At 45.3% G+C, this 26312-nt stretch overlaps 1 protein-coding gene across 1 annotated transcript in view; it reads right to left on the reverse strand.

Moving 5' to 3' along the window:
* Positions 1 to 3545: 3545 nt before the first annotated feature.
* The window catches only part of SLC25A26 (solute carrier family 25 member 26), a gene marked incomplete at its 3' end in the record, with an annotated part of 87614 nt that continues 64847 nt past the window's right edge, over positions 3546 to 26312 (reverse strand). The window contains exons 7-10 of the mRNA XM_082004841.1: positions 18057 to 18126; positions 9907 to 9971; positions 8396 to 8469; positions 3546 to 3642 (exon numbers count right to left, since the gene is read on the reverse strand). Of these exons, the coding sequence (XP_081860967.1) occupies positions 3546 to 3642; positions 8396 to 8469; positions 9907 to 9971; positions 18057 to 18126 (306 nt within the window). The remainder of the gene's footprint in view (positions 3643 to 8395; positions 8470 to 9906; positions 9972 to 18056; positions 18127 to 26312) is intronic.

Genomic DNA, 26312 nt, shown 5'->3' on the forward strand with positions numbered 1-26312 from the left:
ATCCGTTCCTGACTGTTGACATGTTTGCACTTTGAGACAGGTGGCTAATTATGTTGAGTGCCAAGTTTATTCAACGCAAAGGAAAGGGATGTTAGAAAAATCATAAACCAAGCATTATTTTCCCTTTACTCAAGGGAAAAAGCAAGGTGAAAACAGCGGCACCAGGGACAGGGGGAAGATGGGAATGATTTAATTGACTCATTTTGCTGGCGGAAATGTCATCACCATTGCAGATACAAAGCATATTTGCCACATTAACATTTGAAAATAATGTTTCTGAATAAAGTTAACTGCCTAATGTTATGACTTCCACTAAATATGTGAATTTGCTGCTTCTAAGAGGCAATGTGAAAGAGGAAGTATTACTTTTGTGTACAAAGTTATTTATTTATTAGAAAATTTGGTACAATGTTGTACATTGAAAAACATGTAAGATATTGAAGTGTCTAACAAATGGCATTGAAGTGTCTTTAATAAAGGTTCATTTATAATATTACAGCTGTTTTGTTGAGAGTGAGCTTTTGGGAGTTTCAGTTGAAAATTAAATAAAATTCTAATCCAGTGTTTTACTCTTTCCTGTCTCTCTCTGATGGAAACATCAAAGTAGCTGACCCACAACTTTTAGATACTGTAGACCCACATGAGACTCTGGCAGCCTGACTTGGGGATGGGGTGGAATTTTGGGGCTGTACTAATAAATACAGAACTTGTTAAGAAGTAAGTGTCTGATGTATCAACCTGCTTAAGTATCCGGCAAGTGCCCTTATCTTGGCAGTGAAAAGGGAACGGACAGGGCGTGTGCATGGGCAGGCCCATACATCATGAAATGGGGCCAGGACAGCACCAGGCTGGGATGCAGCTGTGAGCACCTCGGGCTTTCTCAAACCAAACTCCACCCTGTATGGAAATTCCAGATGGAGCTTTGGAGATAAGCTTGAATTCCTGCTTTAACTTAAAATCTTAATTCCATTTCTGTGTAGTTAAAAAAAAATTTTAAAAGTATTTCTTCCTCTAAATTGTAATGGTATAAAGCAGATTTTCTGAGACTACCCTGATAAATCCCTTAACACATGTAGGAGTTGAGTTAAAATACTTTAAAATGGTAAAGACCAAGCCTTTAAGAGGCTGGTGCCTGGGCTGAGAGTCAAGTTCTGTTATTCCACATTACCCCAGTAACAGAATAAAATTAATTTTGCAAGTTTCGATTAAACTTGAAATAAAACAGCACTGAAACTCAAGGCCAACAGGCATCAGGGGAAATTTTTAGCTCTTTTTCCCCCTGCAGCCCCATTAACTCCAAGCATCACGTCCCACAGGACTAGGCAGGTCAGTGTGTGCAGCGCAGCCCGGGGCCGCCCACCAGGGCTTTCACTTACCTGGTGCCGTGCCCCAGTCACCATGTCCTTCCTGCCGCTGCCCAGGGAGCCGGGCCTGTTCCCCAGCACACAGGCCAGGGAAGGAAGCACTCGGGGGCCCCACCATTTTTACATAAAAGCAGTGATGACAAAAACTGATGATGCAAATAATCAAGTAAAAAACAACAGAAATCCAACATTTGGGCCCAAAGACTATGAGCCCTGATTATTTTCAGCTCAAGTAATTAAATGCACCAACTACAGTGCTAACCCTCTCATGGTGTTTAAAGGGCTTTAATAGAAAATAGAAGCTAGCTTTTAAGACACAGTAATAAATCTCCCCCTCCCCCCACATTGCTCCTAAAATTGGGTCTGCCATATATAAACTTCACAAAAGAGACAACCTTAAAAGCAGCAGGAAGCACTGCTACACTGTGCCCTGGAAATAGGTAGAATGAACCAGCTACGACAAGACTTGGCCAAAATCCCCATTTTAATTGAAGATTATTTTTAAGAATTATTATATCCTTTGTTCTTTACGTTTTACTTGTTTGCCCATTATTTTCTAGAGTTTTAGCCTCAAAAAAAAAGTCTTACTGCTATGTCATGGGACAGGAGTGTAATAAAACATCCAGCCTTCGTAAGCCCGGCCTCTGTTCGTGCCCAAGCAGGAGCCTGTTCTCTGGGCGGGGGCTCAGGCTTTGCGCGTGCCCCCCGTTCATGCACCAACCCCGAGAGCACCTGCTGTCCCTCACCCCTGACTCCCTGCACCCCTAAATGCCTTCCCAATGTAGGGAACAACCTAGAAGTTAAAGTGGGGAGCACGTCATCACAGGCGCAGCTTCGGTTAGCTCGGGCGCACGCGTGCGGTGCCGCCAGGTCGAAGCCGCTGCGGCTGCACAAGCCGGGCTCTGCCAGGCTGCGGGCAGTGCACGGAGCCCCGGGGCGGCCCAGTCCACCGGCCCCTGCAGCAGCCAGCACCCACCTCCTCTCCCCCAGGCATGAGGAGCCCCTCAGCCCCCCAGCACCAAGCCCCACCCCAGGTGGGGGGGAAAGACATGCGAACCGCCTGCCCCGGCCGCAGGAGGGTCTCTTGGGCGTGTGCCGAAGGCGCTCGCCGCAGCAGCTTGGCTTTGCCTGCCCAGGCATCCCCGCACAAACGCCCCCCACCCCTACACATTTTCAAGCACCACTTGGCCAAGTTGCTGGTGTAAACTTGGGGCCCCCACCCCAGACCTTGGTGATAATTTTAAGTAATTTCAATACAGCCTTTTCAGCAAGCTCGTCCCTGCACCATTTTGGCCACTACTGTGTGGCCACTGTGTCCTAACATGAGCGCAACAGCAGAGGCTTGCTCTGCCTGCCGGCAGCCCCCAAGAGCCTTCAGGATGGGTCCGTACTTGTGCGTTTTCCCAGCCTCCCTCCTGGGCTTCAGCATTTCACACCTCCTGCTCCTTCAGCTGCAGAAGGAGGAAGACCAAATGAAGGCAGAGCTGCACATCTTTGCACAAGCACAGCTGTAAAATAATACAAGCCCGTACTTTTACTAGAGAAATGTGAGTCTAATTAACAAAGCTGCACCAGCTACCACACAGGAATGCTTGCTGAGCACCTGTAGGTATAAACAGGAATATAAACTTCTACAAATACAGCTCAAATCAGAAACAAATGGATTATTGTCTTTTACAAAGAGCTCTCCCACCCTGGAATACTTTCAGTGCTGTTGGAGGGCAGCAGGCTGTAACTCTATCGGCCCCTTCCCCGACCAGTAAAACACTCCCCGCGTTATGAGGCAGGTGCCACTGAATTATGAAAACTCGCTTTATTTCAGCCTCCCTGCTCAGCTCACGATCTGGAGGTTTGCAAAACATTTCCTCTGCAGGAGTTCTAATAACGCCTTTCTCAGCCACTGTAATTAGCTGTTTACCCCCCAAACATGACTTTTTTGGCACGACTCTCACAATGATCTCACTCACTTTCCATGCAGGAAAATTTCATGTTTGGGGAAATTGGATTATTGGAGGATTTACTTTTCTTGAACAGGGAAAGTGGCGCTCAGCCTGCCGAACAGCTGCTGCGGCACAGTGCACGGGCGGCCGGAGGAAGGCTGTGTTCGCGGGCGGACTCCTCCTCCAACTCTGCGGCTTCTCCAGCTCTTCGGCGGCCGCCGGCAGGACCAGCCGGGCTGGGTCAGAGCAGCAGCTGGCGAGTCTTCTCGTATGTCCCCAGGAAGATGAAGCCTCCCAGGCTGATGGCTGCCATCCGCGGGACGACACCTGCAAACAAGCTGAAGGCAAAGAAAAGGCGGTTTCAGAGGATGAGCAGAGAACGGATGCTGCAGGGGCTCCGGCAAACAAAGCCAAGAAAAACTCTATCTTGCTGTTTCCTTAAATCCCACCCCGGTGCTCACTGAAGGAACCTGTCTGGACTTCCCTAACAGAGTACTCCCAAGCCTTGTGACTTTTAACCCCTCTCCACACTCCTCAGGCGCAGAAGCAAAGGTGCAGGAGGCTATGGGCCACATTGTGGAGAGAGGGGCTCAGACACATCCTCATGACGGGCTGCAGACAGATGGGAAGCATCCATCCTCTCTGCCAAGGGCTCCCCCACCACAGAGACAGTCCTGCTCACCACAGCAAGCTCATGCCCAGTAACATACAACAGGGCCCAGCAGGGAGGGAGCAGGAACGGCTGCATGTTCAGCCGTCATGATTTTTAGGTGCCTGATCCTAATAGTTCTTGGAAGTTAACAGGAAACTCGTACAAAGCCAATTGCTCGACACATCTAAGCTCATAGTTGGTTTAACAACTTCAGGATAAGCCAGTGTATCCTCCCAGACTATTACAGGCTTCCTTCATTGCAAGCAAGGATTAAACATTAGGCTCGAATCCGTTTGGCATCCCCCCGCTGATCTATCGCCCGCATGGCGGGAGCCCTTCGCAGCACAACCTGGCCGAGCTCCGCGGGGACACTGTCCTCAGCTTTTCCCGAACACCGCACGGTCCCTGCTTAGGAGCATGTCCCCAGTGGGACAAGGTGTGGCCACCAGCGAGACCTGGCTGCGCAGGATGTGCGCAGGAGATGCGCGCACCCCTGGGTTGCGCAGGGGCTCTCTACTCCCTGCCTGCGCCCGGCTACTCACGCTGCGCTGGGGAAACCTCTGGCTGCAACGACTGGTTTTCGTTGTAATGAGCTTTGCGAAGGAGCCTGGAGCACACAGGCAGATGGAAACATTTTATGGCTTTACTAGACAGCAATTGGGCCTATTACCATAATGACAGCTTTAAAACAAGAGTAATTTGTACAAGGCATGTATGGACAGAGCGCTGAAAGGGTAAATCCTACGGTGCAGCATCACTCTCGAAACACATACCACCCTTCTCCTGCCAAATTAGGCAGCCCTCATTACAGGAGCAGGGCAGACATTCATTTACAGAACAGCCCACTCGAGACACAGCTATTACACAAACAGGGGCAGATAACTGAGTTACCCAGAAGCTGCATCCCTGGCAGCCTCTATTACTAACCATCACCTCCGAGATTCCTGGCCCTGCTCCCTGCAGTCTCCCTTTCCCACCTTCCCCCTGTGGCCTCTCTGACCCACGCTTCCCCCACGGGCTCACTTCTGCAGGAGGGCAGAGCTGAACAGCCCTGGGGCTGTCCCGAATATGGAGAGCTGAGCTCTGCCACAGGCCTGCTCCAGACTGGTCCGTGCTGGGCCACCCTGCCCTCATCAGCAGATGAGATCAACCGGGGTTTTTTCTGCTGGCCCCATCAGAATCCCATCTGGTGGGCACAGGTCTGCTGCCTCTTTGTACTTGCTGTCTGTTTGCACAGGTTTCACCCGGCACCCTGCCACTCCACTCTCCCTGCCTGGGTTTTCCCTTTTGCTTAAGCAACTCTCCCAGTCGTTGATGGGGTCCAGCCCCAAGGGCTTCGCCCCTGCCTTCTCGTCACTGACAGCTGTAGTAAACGCACAGCACGACAGCGACTGGCAAAGACCAAACGCAGGCTTTTGGGCACAGACACATGGAAGTCTCCCCAGCCATGCGAGGAACGGCTGGGCAGGAGTCACAAATCCGGGAATCACATTTAAATCCCAGGGCGAGGCCGCGCCATGTGCACTCCCCAGCCATGTGCGTGCTCTCCGAGGTGCAGCTCTTCGTTTCAGGGTTCCCAGCCCAGCAATACACCCAGTCCCACAGTTCCAGCAGCAAAGGTGACATTTTTGAGAGACAACCTGGCAACCCAAAGCAAGTTCTTTTCTCAATAGAGACTAACCAGGACCTCAGAAGTTACCGTTTGGAAAAGGCACTGCAGGACCTGGACACAGCTCGGCCACAAAACCTCCATATTGCGCTCTGGACCAAAGAGGTGGCCATGCTGAAAAAACCACCACTTTTATATGAGTACAGCTTTGTGCTGAGCTCACTCCTGCGGGCACCTTGTGTTTCACAACGCAGCAAGATCTGGGCACAGGAGCTGCTCTCGCCACTCGCATCAGCGCGATCCAGTGCCGGAGAGTGGTGTGGTTTGCGCCTGCTGTGCCACATCCACTCTGACCAGGAAGCTCGTCCGATGAACGGGACACCTGGTGCAAACCGCCAGTTCCCTCCCCAGCTACACACAAGCTGGGAGGAGCCATCTCACCAGATTTATCCATCAAATAACCCTCGTCTTTCTCACCAATGAGTTGTGAAGCTTCATCCACGGCTTTCACCACCTCCTTGCGTGAAAAGCAGTCGGACAAGATGTAAACTTGCTTTTGCGTGAATGGCTACCCTGCTGGCAAAGGCGAAGAGGTGCACGGATCCGCTCACCCCATCCCTAACCTACCTCCTGCTGCAGGCCTGGCTCTCCCTGGACAGAAAGGGATGTGAAATTTCTTGGCATGAAGCAGAGGGATTTACTAGGTGCAGACCAGGAAGCTGAGCCCTGCACTCTGGTTTTAATAAGGTGGCAATAAGCAATGCGTCTTTCTGCCCTCAGAATTCCTCCTCTTCAAGTACGAGATTTATTAGAAGAGCCATAAATCATTTCACGTTGCAACTGGCCAAAAAAGCCCGACATTTTTATTGGTTTTGATTAATAGATTTATAATTGGCAGCAGGCATGGCAGCCTCTGCGTTTATTTTTCCCAAGACTTTCTTCCTTTTCTTTGCAGCTGACGCAGCTTGGCCTCCTTCACATGTTACTTTTTCTCCAGATCGCTTATTGTTTTGGTTTCAATCGAATTATGCTCCCTTTGGTCCTAGTCCACGGGTACTATCTTTAGGCAGAGTTTAACTTTGGGTTGTTTAGAAAGGGACACTGCTGAAACACCCTGAAAAGAACACAAATACACATTTTTATTTTCTATTGCTGCATGGGGAAAGGGGGAGGCTTCCCCAGCCAAATCCATGCCTCTTCACACCCTTCAGAGCTCAACTGCCATCAGTAGCAGATGCGGCCTCACCTCTCCCACTCCCTTTCAAAACATGCCCTGGAGTCCACCCAGCGATCTAGGACCCAAAACTCATCCACTGCACATCACCTCGTCACCTCAAAGAGCAAACCTGAGACAACCCATCTCTGAGTGCTGCCGGAGGGCACAGCTGGACGTCTTCCTGGAATCGGTGTTCAGGAACTTCCTGCAATTTGTTTTGAATTATTTCCCACATGTGTAGAAAGAGAATTGAACTTTTATTAGCTGGGCGAGTAAAGATCAGATGTTAAGAGAAAACCGTCTCCCGCAAAGCTGAGATGTGCATGCTGCTTTGAGCAACAGTTTACAAATGTTAAAACAGCACCCTGAAAGTATCAGCCACATCAAGCGGATTAAAAACCTGTGAGAAATTACAGTGAAAAGCCCCAAGTAAAGCTTCCAAAAAAACCTCCATTTCTCTTCCAGACCAAGGGCAGGTGGAACCCAAGCCCTACTGAAGGAAGGGCAGGCTGAACCTCATGGAATGGGGGAGTTAAGACATATATTCACTATGAGCAGCCAGTAGCTGGTATGACTCACACACTCAAAGAGAGCAAGGTGGTGTAAATGAAGCAGGTGTCTAAAAATCAATAATAATTTATAAGCCCATAACACCTCAAAGCGTTCTGCAAACGCTAGCAGAGGACTTTTTGTTCACAACACCACTCCAATGTCAGAACAACAATTCTCCATCTCAGGAATGGGTAAAGCGAGGCAGTCAGACTGGATCAACATCACCTCAGACTTCCCCGACCAGTCAGCAGAAAGCCCTGAACATGTCTACACGCCAGACACGGGAGGAAAGCAGCCAGAAAGCTGCTCTGCGGCTGCTCAGACTTACTCTTTGCACACAAGCCCGTCTCAGAAAACTTACATTTTTGCAACAAGTGCCTCACTGGAGAAATACAAGTGGGCATGTGCTCAAGCCCAGACCTGATGAGAGGCTCAAAGGACAAGTCAGGAAGCACACGGCTCCCTTCTTTCCGCTTCAGCTTGTCCCTACTGCTGCCACCACACTGGCATTGCCTGCTGCCATCACGCTTCACAGTGAGAACAGCAAATGGAACAAAGGAGACCTTGCTGGTGTTTTCAAATCAGTAGAAAATTGCCAGGAAGAGGAAAAGACTGTCCATAAGGGACACGTGGGTCCTATGATGGCCTTTCCCTGACATCTGAGGAGTGATTCACACATCCTCCAGATGAATCTGTGGCACTCACTGCCACAAGACAATGAGCATGGCTAAAGTTTAAATGAATACAAAACACAAATGCACACATTCATGTAGAAAAGTCCATTAAACAAAGCCCCACTCTCCTCTAAAGCCTGGAGCTAAGCTTAGAGATTGTACCCTGGATAAATCATGGTAATCATAACCTCATTTCTGTGGTCTTCCCAGGACATTGCTCACAGCCAGTGCTAAAGCACCTGAGAGCTGCTTCCTGGCCACGTGTACCGCGATTAAAAGTCTTTTCTGTATGACAGGATTTAAATGTAAGCAGACCATCCCATCCTCTCCCATCCCCCAACACACACAGAGACACAACACGAGATGTGCTTCTGCAGCACGTCCTTACCCCGACAGGCCTTGTGTCCTCCAGATGCCACCAAGGGTGGCCAGAACATTCCCACTAGCATTGCTGGAACCAGCCTGCACCACAGAAAGGGAGAGATTGGAAACTGTTGGCAGAGAGGTTTAGTTATTCACCGAGCTCCCTGTCCCTGGTTAGTGCTACTTTAAAGCAATTACAAACATCCTAATGACTTCTTTACCCCAGGCACAGGCAAAAGCTCCTTGTCTCCAGGAATAAGGCAAAGGGCAGAAAGGGAAACCAAGGCACAGAAGGACAAAACAATCACTCCAGAGTCACAGAGCTGGTTAGTTCAGAACTGGGTATCCAGTCCTTTCTGCACTACACTCAGCAGCTGACACTGGAGTAATAATTTAACAAAAACACACTCTCAAAGCACCAACAAGTGACTTTGCTGCTCACTGCAAGAGGATTTACTTGAGATTTACTTAAAAAAAACAAGGAGTGTATTGCATAGGAAAATTGCCTTGAGAGCAAAACAGAGGACAGCAGGACTACAGACAATTAAATTACATGTGTGATCTAGTTAGTGAGAGATGACTAATATAACAATGCTGTCTGAATGGTCTCAGAACATCCTACAGCACCATTGTTCCCTTACCAACGCTGACCTGGTTGTTCAGTGCAGCGGCAGACAGAACTGAAACCCAGTTCTTACAGTTTTATCACCCACACTATCCAAAGGCAAAGAAGCCGCAGCAGGTACAACACCCAGCAATGAGAGATACCCAACAAAGCAACATGGTGAGTGCAGATGTGCGTGACTCGGCTGGGGAGGTGCACATCATCAACAAGAAACATCCCTATACTGAGGGACATGAGCAATAGGGTGAACACCATCCACAGAAACTCAAGGATGCCTGACCTCTGCCAACACAACAGCTCTTTTCAGGGCAGGGTAAGGCTGAGGGCTTTTAGCTATGTGGCTGCTTAGTTCTGCTCTGGGGTCAGCAAAATGACGACAGGAACACTAGACTTACTAGTAATTTAACTACTTACTAAACTTACCGATCTTATAAGCAATCTTCCTTCTGCCCTGGTTGGCAGACGTAAGCCATCATGATCTCTGTGCCTTAAAATTTGAGGACAGAAGATCCAGTGCCAATCCCTCCTCAGAAAAGATACACACACTCAAGCCCAACCATTATCAAAAAAACAGAGGAATAAATCCCTGATGGGAAGTTCAACTTTGGGCATCTGACTCTGTGAGGATTTTCTCCTAAAGACACTGCATGAGACTCTGAAAGTCTAGCACAAGCACAGGCCCTTCTCGTCTCCTTTGGGAAAGGACCAGAAGAGCAGTACGAGGAAAGGAACACAACAATTTCATTAGTTCTGGATGCAGTACCTGTCGTCCACATCTAATCCTGCCTTCAAGGACAAGAGCAGAAATCGTAATTCATAGGTGCTGGACTTCATTCTGTAATGACCATACAGAAACTCTGGAACTACCCAAGCCATTCACCTGCGTGTCTGCTGGCCTCCTTCCTCCTTACCTTTGCCAACATAATTCTCGTCTTCGCTACATCAAGTGGTGTGGTGACTGCAGCTGCAAATCCACCTGAGTAAATTAAAATACCAAACACAAGTGAGACATTGTTGGTTGAATATGAATGCCACACTGCCTATAATTCCCATGGCTGTGGTCAACACTGCTCCATTATTAATGCCTACAGCAAGTTTCCTCACGTCAGAGTCCAGGTACGTTTGTTGAAGGTCTGTACACAGAGTGTTTTATTCCTGTGTGTTGACTTAAGGAAAACAGCTCTATACTCATTAACTGTAAATCCAAACATCCCTATTGAGGTTACCGTCTTTTTGTTTTGGACTCTGTACATATATGAAGGTCATAAGGATGATGGATTCCACTTCCAAAACCTACGGACAAGTTTGAAAGGAAGAACCTGCTTACTCATTTGCAGAGATCAGAAAAGAAGCTTGTCACACTGTGTTCTACCTTGAGAATTAAAGTCTGACCATTCAAATGCTAGAAAGAGGAAAGATGCTCTGCATCTGAAACACACATGCTTCAGGGGCAAAGCTATCCACAAAATACAGCCAGACTGGATCTGGACTTCAACTGTTAGACCTGGGACTCTGTTTCAAGGCAAAAAGACAAGCCAGTACTTGGGATGGAGCTCATCTCCAGCGAATGGAATTGGCTCCATTTTGGGTAACAACAATATGAGGCTGCCCAAGGGTCTTTGGAAATTGTCAGAAGTCTGCTGCCACAAGTGCCATCTTCCCCTCAGGGGCATTTTTATTCTCTCTAATCACTCCCAAACTTCACCCTTGGAGCTCATTACTTTCACTTGGAGCAGCCAGCTCAGCTGTGGCTTTCCTCCTGAAAGCCAGAAATCTTCAGCTTATCCATCTGCACGTCTCACCCACAAACGTGTGTGTGTCTCCATATTTTAACCCTGTGGCTACAGCCTGGCCTCTTGTGCTATCTAGGGACCAGCTTTGCTGCTTTTTCTCCCAGGATCTTATTCCCTTTGCCTTATTTCCCCATCCTAAAATTAACTCTAATCTCTCTCTCTCTCCTCTGTTCACAAGATTTCAAGCAAGTAATTCATGCTGAGGAAGAGCCAAAGTGAAGGAAACTTAAAATGCAGGGACAGCCCAGCAATAAGTGAAGAAAGAAAGGGGTGGGGGGTGGGGGGGAGATTTGTTTGGACATCTTTTTCCTCCTGTTTTTAAATCTGGAGCTTGTAAAAATCCTGTATTGGCGACAGCAGGGAACAAAGTGACTCCAAAGACTGAAGCCTACACAGTACCCAGGGAATAAGCTAAAAAGAATCTATTTTCTGTTCCAAGTTTTATGGAATGTAGAAAAATTGATCTCTCTTTTCTTGGGATGGGAGAGGGGAAAAGCATTTATTCTAAAATCTGTAAAGTAGTAAAAAATTCCATCTTCCCTGCTGGCTCGTGTTTTTACCTGCATCTCTCGCTCTCAACCACCTTAGTTTTAACGTATGAAAACCTGCTTTATGTCAGATGGGAGGCTGGGCCAGCTGGCACCCTTCGTTGACTCCTTACAGTTAATTAAGGAATGTCCCACGACAATTCAGGAGATGCAGTAAGGCACATGTGCAGTCCCCTGGATCTCAAACAAGAATAGCAGGCAAGCAGAGTCAGTGAACAGCCCAAAACGCTTGGTCTAGGAGCAGCTTCTGCTCACGTAAGGTCAGCCCATCCGGTTCGCTCTGCCGGAAGCTTTCTAGCAGTGGTACCTCACTAAAAAGCAGAAAAATGGGTTGTATTCAAGAAGCCAAAGCAGAAACTATGAGCAAGTTAAACCAAATTCCAGCCCATTCCTGGACCTTCTTTAAGGTCAAAAATCTTTTCATTGTGAGCCAGGTTTTGAGTAAGTGACCCAAAGGCTTCGAGAGAATGGTCTGGATAGAAACTTTGGTACTTATGTCAGTGATGTATTTTTAGAACAGTAAAAATAATCTCCATGGAAAATAGTGGCTTTACAAGCCTGGATGTGGAAGAGAAGTCCTTTGCCCACAGACCAAGATAAAATTAAACAGTGAACCACATGGCTGCCAGGCCTGTATCAAGCAAAAAAATCTCAATGCATCACTCAGCTATACAGCTGACGGTAACACTTTAGTCAGACTACCTTATTTCCCTTATCAGACCCCAGCAATTTTTTTATGCCTTTGCTCCTAACAGTTTCTCATTGGCAGAAGCTTCAATCTTGACTGATAGAGTGATTAGAACAAACATAATTTATGCTGATACAATGTTCCCAAATTCTTATCTGAAAGGTTTAATCAAGGCTGATTGGTTTTCATTTTTTCCCCAGCTAACATCTGGATCTTTCAAAGTCTTTTGTTATTAACATTTCAACATTTCCTTTTCCATCACTGGGAAGTATTTGGTACAGATTTACCAATCAATTTAGAATGACAACAGCAACAATGAAATGCTTCATAAGCACAACAAGCAGCAGGATAGCAGCTAAATTAAATGCAAGTTTGTACAAGATTAAAGCTAGCATTTGTTGAGAGCTCCATCTTATTGAAAGCAATGACTCTGATAAAATGAATTTGCCCCAGCCTTAACCCTAAATGTCCAAGTTAAATTTAGAGTGACCTCTTCAACATTAGTACACAGGTATCCAAGCACAGGCTACAGCACTAGCAAGGTACTGCTCAGTCCCACCTACTCCATCTGGGTAAAGGAACTTAAAACATGACTGTTTCCAATCATCAGATTAATAAAACAGATACAAACTAGTACAGCCGGTCTACTCATCCAAAATAGGAGGGCTGTGCAGTGCACTCTCCAATACACAGTAAGGCCCAACAGATCTCTAAATCACTCTTTTAGTCTATTCCTGCTGTCACCGAATTCTCCAAGAGCTGCTACGTAAGGCTGGAGTCTGCTCAGCTAGTCAGCAACCAGGAAAAGCAGGTATCAAAGTATCAGGTGGGCAAGAAAGGCCCAGACACATCCAGCCTTACACTCCTAATCATCCTGGCTTTTCTATAGAGCTGAGAGCGAAAAAGGCGCCTTTGCAGGCAGTCTGCACCCAGACTCACCAGCTGACTCCTGGAGAAGGCTCCTTTTTCCCCTGCCCTAGAAGGATCTGGTGATGGCTTGGGCTCAGCGAGTAGGCATAAAGATGGATTTTCACATGGGAGAAGGCTCTTGGCTTATTAATCCTCTAGCAGAGTGACAAACTCCTCTACTGGGAAAAGAAAACGTCACGCAGTAGTGGAAAATTCTTCACCTGTCCCCGAAAAAGTTACAATGGACACTGCATATTCACACACCAGCTGAGCAGCTAAACTCTACCAAGCTCAGGGTGTTAAATAGAAAATTCCTCTGCTACTCACATTTTCTCAGTGACCAGTTCTTGATGGAAGTGCTAGTGACAGACATCTGCGGAGAATGATTTACCTTTATTTGGCAATAAGAATAAAAAGTCTTCAAGACTTAAGATAATCCCCTAGGTTCCAGCTGGCATTTCCTCCCCTCTTCAGCTGTCATATGCAAATAAAAACTGAGAAGCATCAGAACAGCGTGAAATACTTCACCTGAGCAATACATAACCCTAGGTCCTCGCAGTAAGATGGCTGCCTGCAGAATCTGCTGCTGCTGCTATAGGAAAATAAACGTTTCACGGGTTCTTTGACACACTCCTCAAGTAAGATCCTATGAAGGGATGAAGACAAGTTCTTCTTCAGTCCCCATATCTTTTTTTTCTGTACCATTTTAACTTCTCCTAACCCTTTCTAGAAGGTCCACGGAACCCTTCTGGCCATCACAGGGGCTCCTCCTGACCCTGTGGTTTTGTCATCTGGCGCTAGACCCCTGGTACTCTCTTCTGCAACACCAGCCCATTTTAGTAGGTCAAGCTCATTTCAAGAGATGGGAACTTGCGCTTAACTAATATCCTTGTTTGAATTAGCCCACCTCAGGAAAAGGAAAAAATCCAGGTCGAGATGTATTATTGCCTTTGTTACTGTTTTCTATACTGACATCTGAAGGTTACCCAGGACTGATTCAGGATTGAATCCCAAATCAGTGTTGAAAAACTGAGTTGCACAGGTCCAACACTAAACCTCACAGCATCCTCTTGCACTGACTGATTTCCAAGTTCACAAACGTGTGGGTTTTTTCAAAACTCTTCAATCAATCAGTTCTTATTTCAACTTTTATTTTATTGATATTATGTTAAGTTTTTTTAAGAGGAAACTTATTCTGGCCCTTTATCACTGTGAGAACACCACCTGTCAATGGTAGAGCAAAGTGACCCAAGGAGCAAAGTGACCCAAGAACCTCTTTGGATTTCAGCAGAAATGCCAAGAGCAAAGCACCACTCCTCCAGAGTTTTAACCAATTTGGGGTTAGAAGCATGGTCCAAGCAGACACTGCAGGGAAGTCTTGAGTACTCAAAAATTTATTCAGAGCTATAGCGTTAAAGAGGCTTTTAGACACAGTGTGTAATCTTGCCAGAGCTGATTAGATCAAAACAAAAGTGATGGGAAGTCTTCCTTATTAATGTGCAAAAAGCTCTCATTAGTGCTTTATTATTCAGTAGACTTGTACCTCCATTCTTGGTGACTTTGTCACCACAAAGCATTAATTATTAATATTAAGCCACACTTTTTTACAGTAGGGAGAAAGGAGGGGTCTTTAACAGAGGCAATTTTCAGTCACATTAAATGGCCTCTCAGGTTCTTTGACAGGCTGGAGATCGCCTTGCTGCTCCAGGGCAGTACTTTGCTTTCCCAGCAGCTAACACCCGATGGCAGGATTTCCTTGCCACCAGCCCATTTCCATGGAGGACACACGAGACCCACCCAGAAGGTCTTCTGGGACAGCCTGCACTGGTACGGTGCAGGGCTGGGGTGCACTGGTCCAGTCAGGCAGCCAAAGCCCGGAGAACACTTGAGCACGAAGCGCAACCACAATCATGCCTGGACTGCTCGCAGCATGGGGACATGCTTCCCTCCTCTGCCTCCAGCCTGACAAAGCCTGGTGGTGCCCAAACAGCACAGACATGAGGCAAGGTTTGGTGCAAATGCAACCTCAGGCTTAAAATGCCATGTAGATCTACCCTTGGGTTCCCCCCCACCAGCTGCTCAGATGTCACTTTCTCTTACTCCCTGACTGCTACAAACATTTCCCCTACATCAGACACCAGAGATGATGATAATACTGGACAAGGCCTCCAGGGATTAAATTATTAACAGATGAAGCAGAGAAGATTCCAAATCTCTGATATTTATGCTCGTGCCTATTACATTTCTATAAAAAGCCCATGGATTGAATACATACATCTTACACATGTGCACTCAACAAGGAAGAGCGGGGCCTCTCGCAGCACTTTGGCTGAAATCACTGCCATTTCACAGGCACTGGGGATGGAATTCAATATATTGTTGCTCTTTGTTCTGTCTTCGCCAAATAATCAATTACGATTTAGCTAGGAACTAACCAACACATATATGTGTGTGTGTGCCATAAAGGGAAGCCAAACAAGACTTCTCTTTCAGTTTGTTTCAGCTCATTACCCTGCCTCTCAGGACTTCTAACACATTTTTAGAGTATTGAATTCAAGCAAAGAACACAGGAGAAACGCATGTCTGCATGATTTTGCCATCTCACTACTACCATTGGTAGCATTTGACAGCATCTGTTTTTAAAGGTTGTTTTTTGGATAATCTTGTCCTTTTAAGATTTAACATTACTATTTTAAATCACTGGGATGCACACATCCATCTTACTTTATTCAGAAGGTACTGGTGAGGTTTTGATTTTTTTGTCTTGGGGTGGAAAGAAAGGGATAAAGAATTCAGTCTGTTCTTTCTTTCCTCGTTTGAAGTTATATGTAGGTAGTTAATGATTTTTAACCATGGAATCCATTCTTCAGAAAGCAGGAAATTATTTTTCCACTGCCTCCATTCAGCAAGGCGGCTAAATATTTTCAGCAAAATAGAATGGATGTGGTACCAGATTAGATCAATACAGGGCCTGCCTGTTACATGTCTGCAGAGGGAGGCAAGGGGAAAGGAAGGGGAAGGTTCTGATTGAAAAAGAGTTGAACCTTCTGAGTTTTGAAGCAGGTCCTCAAAGGACACATGAGAGAAGAAGTTTGAAATACTGCTGGTGGAAAGGAAAGAATAAGGAAACAAAGAACGGAGAAGGAAAACCAGACTAGAGGAAGTGAAGCTGGAAGGATAATCCAGAGACTATTTATCATTGCCAATTACAACACAATCTACAAAATAGGACTCCAGCTCTGCAAAGATTTGTGTTTGGGGATTATAGTCTAAGAAGACAGCAAGGCTGAATTGTCTCATCTACCACCACCATGGACCTGGAAGTCTCTGTGCTGCTCCAGAACCTGGTGTCTCCTCCAGCACAAAGCGTTAGGTCTTCCCAGCATCTGCCAAAGGGCAGCAAAGTGTTCATGCACAACCATGGCTCTGGAAGCTCCTTCTGCAGTATTTCTGATAGACAGTGAGCAAACACTACTAAACATCCATCAAATAGTAGCAATTCCAAGCACAGCTGGTCAGAATCAAGACATACAGAGAAGGAAGTGGAGGCACTGGGCTAGATTTCGAACTGAGGCACCAAATTGGACATCAGGAAATTACCCTGCAAGGCCTTGGGTAAATCAGATAACCTTTCCAGCTCTCTGAACATGCCCAAACACAGTTTTTGTATCAATCTGAACTGTAAAGAAATCAACAGAGCTAAGTTAATGATCCCATATCACACCTGCAGACCTACAGATTGCATTTTAAGGCATTTTTAGTTGGATAGCTTGTTTTGTTTCAAAACAAAAATGAACAATCTGCTTCAATTGCTCTGATTTTGTTTGCACTGATTTGATTAAGTCAGTGTAAAATCCAACAGTAGACTGAATTTTAAGTAGAATAGAACTCTCTTCCCATCACATAAAACATAGAAAACACAGCTGGACAAGACCACAGAGATCATCTAAAATATCCCCTCTGCCCCAAAATGGAATCGATTCTGCCTAAACGATTCCCTCACAGCTCACATGCCTGATCTACTAAACTGCGCCCATCAAAATGAAGCCTCAGTCTCTGCTGGAATTCTGCTGCTATTAATACTTCAATTCCCCTAACAGAGCTTATTTTCAAAAAATTACATATGATGTAATGGCTCTGATTTTGTAAGTCATCAAAGAACAAGCTTTGCTTTTGATAATCTCTATTTCAAGAAACGCTATAATTTCTCTTTAAACAGGATTTATTTTTTCCACATATTCTGTTATTGGTTTGGAATCTCAAATTGTATTTTAGCTCCTTGGGGAAAAGCTGTGGCTATCCATCTCTTAACTACTAATCTGTTTTTTCTATTAAGACAGTTGAGTCTCTCCTCCCTCAAACTTGTCAGCTATACTGATGAGTCATTAATTGATTTTTTTCTCTCCGCCCCCCCCCCCCCCCAACTACAGTAGGCTAAAATCAAGCAAGAAGCCTACTGAAGAATTCAATTAACTTCTGGCTTGTTTGGTAATAAATAGTGCAGTATTGTATTCTGCCACTCTTTATTCTTGTTCTAGTGTCTAGAGATTGCCCAGATGTTTCGTCCTCTGGTTTTGGTTGTTTTTTGGTTTTGTTTTGTTTTTTTGGTTTTTGGTTCTGTTTTTTTTTTCTGCAGAAGGCTTTTGCCTCCGGGCTGTGCAGTCCTAGCCTCTGCTCTCCTGACTCTAGTTAATCTACACGGCTGTCAGAGCTGTCACATGAATGGTGAATCATGGCCTCTCGCTGCAATCACTTCAACCCCTGGGGAAGTGCTCAGAGCAGACAGCTGCACAAACCCCCACCCAAGCGAAGATTCTCCTGGATGAGGATTTTACAAATCAACTTTGAAATAATCGCAAAGCCTGACTGACAGGCCCCTGGTTTTTAAATAACAGAAATTTGTCAAAAACAAATTGGTTGTCTTTCAAACAGACACCCTGTTTGAGTCGTCTTTTTTTTTTTCCCTTTCCTTTGCTGACTTTCCTACTTCCAAACAACTGGATCCGTTTTCTTCTAAACAAACTTGAATTACAAAGGAATGCTGTTCTGCTATACTTAATAGATTTGCACATTTTTCCCTTTCTTCTTTAGTCTTTCCCAGTATAACATATAATCCTTTGCACCTGCAAAAGCTCCACAGACTGCTGACTGCCAAGAATCCACCACGTGACCCTGCTTCCATGACCAGAGATCCTGTGTTTAAAGAGAAAGGAAAATAAAAAGTTATTAAATGTTTGAATCTATCTGATCCCCATGTGAGTTAACTCCGAGGATGGGAACTTAAGTGAAAAGCTATTTTTGTGGCATTTTTCAGTGATGTAATAAGTGATTTTTCCCAAGGAACTTGTGTACTTGAACGAGCAGATGGAGTGAGAAAGATGTCTGGAACTGAGGAGGGCTTGAAGCAAATTGCTTTCAGGGATTTCATATGTATGTATTTAAGCCTGTGGCCATGCAACTTTGCAAATATTTTGTGAATTTATTTTCTTTTTGGCAGATAAAACAGTGCAAAGCAAAACACTGAACAGGGGGGCGGCACACAAGAGCCAGTATCAGTTCAGCCCAGACGTACTGAACACTCCCATTTAAAACGAACAGTCCCCAGCACAGCGAGATAGAAGTCCTGTTTGCCCCCCTACACTTCTGAAACCAACCCTTCCCCTCACACTCCCAAAAAACCCCCATCATTAAGAAATTACTCTTATCACTCCCATTATATCCCAAAGCAGGTGTGTCTCTGTTTTTCACTTGGCGTCATTAGGGACCACACACCCTTCTCTCCCCTGCTCCCACACACCATGCTCCAATCCATTAACTCACAGCATCATTTAAACATGCACATTTTAAAAACATCAACAAGAACAGTGCCTTCTAAAAAACTCCTATCAACAGTCACATCAAACAGTTTGATGAGTGCGACTGGTCTCAGTAACAAAGGCCAGTACGTGCTGGGATGGTTTTTATAGGCCAGCTACGATCACTTTGTTCTGTCCTCCTCCACTCCGCTCCATCACCCCTTCCCCACCTCCTGAAATGCTTAACTTTGGAAGTTCTCTGGAGAAGAGGTTTCTGGTTTATGATGTGAGGATCGGTGCTGCAAAAAGGGACGGGAACCATGGCCCTTCTGAGGCCTACCACAGAGAAATTAGTAATTTCATTTTATAGCTGTGGCACTATCTCATTCTTTTTAAAGCTGTATTGCTTCTATACTATAAAATTTTCTTAAAAGCAACCCGATAGCTGTGCTAGGCTGAGATATTGCTCTCGAGCTCCTGGTCTGCAATACAGCCACTTTCCACTGGGGCAGAAGAACTCGTTTCCCTCATTTGCTGACTCTTCATTTAACACGCTGTCCTCATGACTCGCTTCTTCCAACTTGGCTGGTGGTTATATTTCAGTTGAATGTTTTAAAAATCAAACTGTTCAAGCAACAATGGCCAGCCACAATGTTGTTTGGTATCCTGCCATAGCTAAATAGCTGCGGCTCTGCTGTACGAAAGCACTAAAGGGATTTCAGTCTCTTTAATGCTAGCCATTCTTTTCCTGGTGTTTTCAGTATGGGCTTCTATTCTGCTGTCACCCACAGCAGAAACTAATTTTCATCTCATAAATGAATAAATAAGGATTCATAATTCTTCAAACCCATAAGATACTTTTCTGGAATAACTTACACTCTTTGGACATACAGCTTTCTTGCAACTCAGTCCTGCTGGATGAAGCACACACGCCCACTAAGACAAAAGTCACTACCTTCCAAAGTATCTAAGTATTGTCAAAGCATAAATCCCACCTTCAAAACACTTCAGGTGCTTAAGAAACCTCAACTTGAAAGTCAGAGTTTAGAAATTTAACTGCTGGAGCCACTTGATAAAAACTGTATTTTTTTATTAAATGTTCTCCAAATGTCTATACATCTACAACTAAACCCAAGAACTCAGAACAGTTACTCCTGTCATGCAAAAAAGCATTATAAAAGATCTGCTAGAGGACTAAGAGGAAAAGCAGTACATTAATATAGGCATTCATGGCGTTGCCAGAAGCCCAGCCTATTCTCAGTCATGATGGGGTTTTATGTTAGTGGCATTGTCCAAAGAAGTAGGAAAAAGTCATTCTTATTTCTTGGCATCTAGCGCTGAAATCTAGTTTCTGATAAAGCCTGGCTTCCCAGTACAATTCTGCACAAAGAGCCTTTTGCCAAGCAAGGCAAACGGTGATGAATTCCCATCTGTTATGCCTGCAAATTGACAACAGGTATTTGCAACAATCATGCAATACAGAAAATTGTTTAGAAGGGTGGAGCCAGGAACAGTTCAATTAAATTAGGGAAAAAGAGAATTGAGGCTGGAGAACAGGAAGAAGATTCCCCAGCAGTGAGGTCTACTGAACAGCAAAGCCAGCCTCCCCAGGGAGGAGAGGAAAGCCCTCTCCTTTGAGTCTTTTAAAAATAGAGTGGAGAAGGCACTCAAGATTGTACTGTGGGGAATAACCCTGCATTGGCATGGGCAGGATGAGATGACTTCATGCGTGTCTTTCCATCTCCAATTTCGGTGATTCACCCAGAGCTCCAAACCTGAATAAGTAGAAGAGTGAAAGAGAAGCAGGGTGTGAGGACATCATCCCAGAGGAAGCCAGGAGAAACAAGTGTCACAGGGCCAAGAGGACTGGCAGGACTCTGGTCCAAATTCTAACCACGCTTGTGCTGCAGGCCAAGCTGACATGCTGAAGGTCACACACGTTTTTTTCTCATAGCCCATCGACCTGCTAATTGACAGGGCTTTGTGTTAAGTTGGGCTTGTAAGTTCTTCAAAAACACTCACCTTCTGTGCGGCACTGAGCATGGTTTTAATACTACTAACACAGAGCAAAGCAGAGGAGCTATTAGAAGCTTGTAGATCACTGTAAAACCGGGGCCCTGTTGCTGGAAAGAAATATAGGATTCATATACATATCTCCCCAAAACACCCACTTTGGACAGAATTGGTGGCAGTGACACAGCGCCTAGATCACGCTCTGCCATCCTCGATGCTGGCGAAGAGCCTTCCACTCGGGGGGATAACTGCGAGAGCTCAGGTCACACAGAAGACGGGTGTCAGAGGCAGGCTCAGAGGCCATGGGTCACCACTCCCTGCTCAGGGCCTCCAAACGGGGCAGAAGTGCCCACATAATGCCTGCAGAAGCCCTGCAACTACATTGCTTTTTCTACGCATGCTCTTGCAATAGGAAGCATAAACCGGGAATTATGAGCAACACAACTACAACAACTGGATCAGCCTGGTTTCACTACCACCACATGGCTCCTGCCTGCTAATACTGTGCTCCTGCAGAAGGCAAGATGACTTTTCCAGGGCAATACCCATTCCCACTAGTATGCACAGCCTAGGAAAGCAAAATGACAACGAGCACATTACATGAAAGCAGGCCGCCATGCCAAGCCTGTGTCATGTGTATTCTATTAAGCTGAAGGCTGAATAGAAGACTTTGTTTTCCACTTCAAAGGACCCCATCCCAATCTCTCACTCTTCCCTTATGAATAACAAATTGGAAATAAATCTTCTGGCTGAAGCGCATGGAAACTTGTACAGCTGGGGCCCTCTGCAGCTTCCCAGCTCAATCACATGCTAATTTTTTTTGTAAACACTTTTATGTGATATATATGTAAGTCTCACTGTGCATTGCCGCACCATGTAAAGCAATACAGCGGGTGTGTCCTCAAGGGATGGGACACAGTGGGAAGCCTGAATGCAGATTTCCAATTATTCACAGGGATAATGTTCACAGAGAAGAGTCAAGTCTTGTAAGTGGGCAGACCCTTTGCTTTTCTTCCTAACGATCTCATTTCATACTATCCCATAGGCCAGTGTCCTACTTCTCACCACAAATGTTATTTAGCTCTTTTGATACTGAGAGTACAAGGACACCCCATTTTTCTGGGCAGGAGGTACACTGAAAAAGTCAGTCTTAAAATATACCAAAGACCCTTCAATCTAAAAAAAAAAAAAAATAAAAACACACCCAAACGAAAAAAGAAAAGATTACCACCACCCTTAAATACAGGGAGGAAGCACAGGATGCCCACAAACATGGTCTCCTCACATGTTGTGGACACCTGGCCTCCAGACAGCAAATAACCTTGGACTAGTTCATACAACTCCTTAGTTATGCATGCCTGTCACCTCTGCCATACATTTGTGGTAAACATTTGGGGCTGAAATCATCTGCCAGCTTTGTGCTCCCAACACAGTTGGGTCTTGGTCTATACTCAGGACACCTAAGGTATGGCGATCCTGGGAAGGTGCAACACTCGCATTTCTCTCAAACGCTGCAGGAAGCATCGCAGAGAATGAAATATCTCTGCCTTGGCCTTGGTATTCTTCAGGCACTAAGAGGCAAGCAGACCCCATGGCATACACTAAACTTGAGGCCTGCAGCTAAGTAAATATTACAATTCACTCCAATGATAAGTATCTGTCGTATTTCTACGTACCTCTCTGTTCAAGGCAGTGTTCAACTTCATGATAACAGAAGGGAGAAAAATCTCTCCTAATTAATCACATGGATTTGCGTGCATGTGCAGTCCTGAAGACTGAGGAAAGAAAAGCAATTTTCATGTTTCTCTTTGCTACTAGGTATTTCACTTGTAATGTGGCATTCTGCATGGCTGATCCTTACAGATGCATGGCACATTAGCTACAGCAGAAGCAAAAAATTCATAAGCTGATTGCAGTTTCTATAGGTAAAGTCAAACATAGAGCATAAAGCCAAACGTCTTCCTCAGTGAATTTTTATGTGCATATGTGCAGCATATGTGTATATTATCTTGCAGGAAATATGCAAGCCCAAACATGGGAAAAATTCAATGATCTAATTTCACTGTTGACATAAATGTTGAGACTCCATTTGCACTAAATGGAGTTGTGCTCACTTATGCCAGTACCGAATTTGGACCTAGAATTAAACCCACCCAAATCCTAAATAAATTGAGAGAAAGAGAATAAAAGTTGGCCTACATGCAACAGCATATTTTTCATGTTAAATGCATTCATTCCCTTTTTTTCCCCATATAATACTGCATTGATGCTTGTAACCCATTTGGATGTAAATCAAAATGGATGTGCTAAAAGCCCAGTTAAAGAAAATGTGTTCGAAACAGCGTTCCCATAGCAAGGCAGAACATAATATGCCCCCTACACTCAGTTTCCATGGCACAAGGGGCCATATATATGTAAGAGGAGGAAAACGCACTTCTGAAAAATCACTTTGAAATTAGGACAGCTTTCCTTGAGCATCTGCACTGCTACTACCTGCTAATAAATCTGTGCTTCGTGCAGGCTTGTGTGAATAAGTTACGTGGAAGAATTACATGGGTCTTTTAAGGTTCTTCGGCAAGAAGCAAGTGTCCGAATCAAATGGTGAGCCCTTCACATTGATTACTTCTATATTCTACCAAACGACGCCAGGTGTCACTGGCAAGCTCAGCAACTTCTAGAGACCTGCTTATGGTCTAAGCATGACCAGAGCATCACAATTTGGCTCTGTATCTACAGACTGTGCGATTCTGTTTTACTTCTGCCATTTTAAATGCTGCATTGATGATCCAAGACCATCTGACTTTCTCAAATGTGTCTGCAGTGCTGTAAGTAAGAATTGCATTTGTTTCTTTCTCTTTGGTGCAGATGGTGTATAGCATTCCTTCGACTGTACTTCAAGACTGTGTGAACGACACTTATTGTGATACTAATAAAGCGAGGGCTGTTTGCTGAACAGCTGTTGGGTACATTGTTCTTTTGTGAGAAAAATGCAGCCGTTATGCTAATGGCATGCACACGCTGCATTGGCCACAAGTTACATCACGCCTCAAAACGCCGCCGTGGAAATCTGTTTTCCTGATACAGCACCTAAGCAAATAGCAGACACGTTAACGTTCTTTAACGATTAGGACTTAATCCCTAAATCAGCCTGATCGTTACTCAAAGAGGGAACGAGGTATGGTAGAACACTTACTACACTGCCTGCAAGGAAATGGGTTTAAAGCCGGACCTGGGTTTCATTTACTCTTGACTTATATGCAGCTGAGCACAGCAGAAAAGAAATAGTAGTCTGCTTCTCCAGGAAAAAAGGAAAGCCACCACCTACCTATGGAGGAGGGAAAGAGCCATTTTAGGCCCAGTTTGGCTACATTCCTCTATTTTCTACTTACCCTGTTAAAGAGCAACAGATTTGATTGTAAATTTTAGGAGGGAAATAGCATGCGGTTTATTGTTTCAATGATGGAGTTATAAACGCATATTACTGCCGACAACCCAGCTGCCTGGGCAGCAGCATTCCGTAAACTTTTCATTCTTATTAACTTTAAAAATCAGGTGCAATGAGCTCTAACCAAGATTAGAGTCCTCACTCTTCACGGAAACCCATCAGGCAGTCTTCGCACAGCATGCTTCAAGGTACGTCTCAAAGGTGTATCTGCCCCGACAACTACAAGCAAGGCTGAGCCCACCCTTGAACCAGACCTGTTCACAGCCTATACTGCCTATATCAGCCCCCAGAAGTTGAGGTCTCTGGAGGGGAAAAGAAGAGAACCAAACAAGTACGCATGCCAGTGCCTTCATGTAGATCTATAGATCAGTCCACCAGCAGATTTCCCAAGCTCTGTTTCTCTCAAGTGCCTTGTGCCTGGGGTGGCAGCTGAACTTGGACAGAAAACAAGGGACCTAAGGAAACATAAGCCCAACCCCAAGCCTGCCCTCCAATATGTGGGCAGAAACCAGTTTAGGAATAACATGGGCAACATCTGTTCTGACCCAACCAACCTTCTGATACTGCTCAGCCTCACAGGGACATAGTTTGACTCTCCCTATTCTCTTTACTACAGTGCCCTGCTTACTTCACAGGGTGGAACCATGCCTGTGTGTACTCTTCAGACCACTCTCTTCTCCTGAAGCCATCAAAGCATTCCTCTGCTTGTTCAGCATCTTACAGCACTATAGCATGCCACCATAGTCATTACAAAATCCCACAAGAGAGCCCTGCCCATGTATCTCAGCTGCCCATCTCTAGCTATCGCCTCTGAAGTTCCAACCACATATTCCTCTTTGTAAAACACCTCTTAATTTGCAAGATGTACAGATTTGAGAAAATTATCTTACTGCTAAAGCCAGTGACAAAAAACCCACATGGGCTCACTATAGCTGCAGAAAGTCCAAGAGCTTTAGGTTTTTCCCAGCACTGAGACGAAGAGGGAAATCCTGGCCCCACTGAGTGGCAGAAGAGCCAGAACATCACCTTGAGCATGGTCAGTCCAAGATTTTTATCTTTCCTTCCAGGTCCTGGGCCAGCAAAGCAGCACAGTCTGCGCTGGCCCTCCCAGAAAGGCTGCGTGTGCAAGCCCAGGACTTGCTGGCAGACAGTCTGCAGGGTGAAGTCAGCCTGACCCTGATGTTACATAGTCTTAGCAATGTCCAAGTGTCTCATCTCAGAATTGAACATGAAAAAGACAAAAGGTTCCCAGGATAGTAGGTTTGTTTTCCTTAAAAAGAAACAACCAAACAAACAAAAAATCCCTTGTTTTTCAAGTCTATTCATTTGAGACCTGTGTCCTCCTGTCCCTCCTATTCCTTCTCTCCTCACTGGCTACCAGAGTCTTTTCTCAGACATACAATACATTTGATCTATAAAGAGAGCATCCTCCACATACAGCTGTGTTGGAGTAACTCTCAGAGGCTCTGAGGCACAGCCAACATGCAGAAAGACAAAACCCAAGTGGACAGAGTCTTGTTTCACCTGAGATGGGTTTATCTTACACACAGCACTGTTCTCTGAGGGAGCTGACCATTTCCACTCAGCCGTAAGAAGCAAGCATTTTTGACAAGATGTTTCTGGACTCAAACCTAACCAGAGGCTCTTGATTTTGTGGGGTTTTTTTAAACTCTTATTTTGTTGAAAAAAAACCCTGATGCCCTGTATTTCTGCAATACCGCCACAGAAGGAATTAAAGTTGTCTTTTTTCTCAGTTAAGACTAAAAGAGAAAAAATATGGATTAAAACACAACATGAAACAAATGATAAATCACCTAGGTGCTGTTGGTGGGCACTCAGATATGGTGATTACAAGTGCTGAACAAAATGCCTGAAGAGGACAGAAGATAATACAGAAGGCATGAGCTCCACAGTGCTATAGTCTGATGGGTGTGGAGGCTACACAGCCCTGGCAGCAGGGTGAAAGCAAGAGAGCTGCGCTAGGCTCCCCGTAACCCACAACAATTTCATGCCAAATACACAGCCCTGTATTTGAAATTTGCACAATGAAGAACACACATATAGTATTTCCAAAGCAAGTTACAGAGGCACCCTGGAAATTCCAGGGCAGCATACAAGGGGACTGT

This window comes from Phaethon aethereus, assembly GCF_964289735.1.
Source record: "Phaethon aethereus genome assembly, chromosome: 11".
NCBI classification, from domain to species: Eukaryota; Metazoa; Chordata; class Aves; order Phaethontiformes; family Phaethontidae; genus Phaethon; species Phaethon aethereus.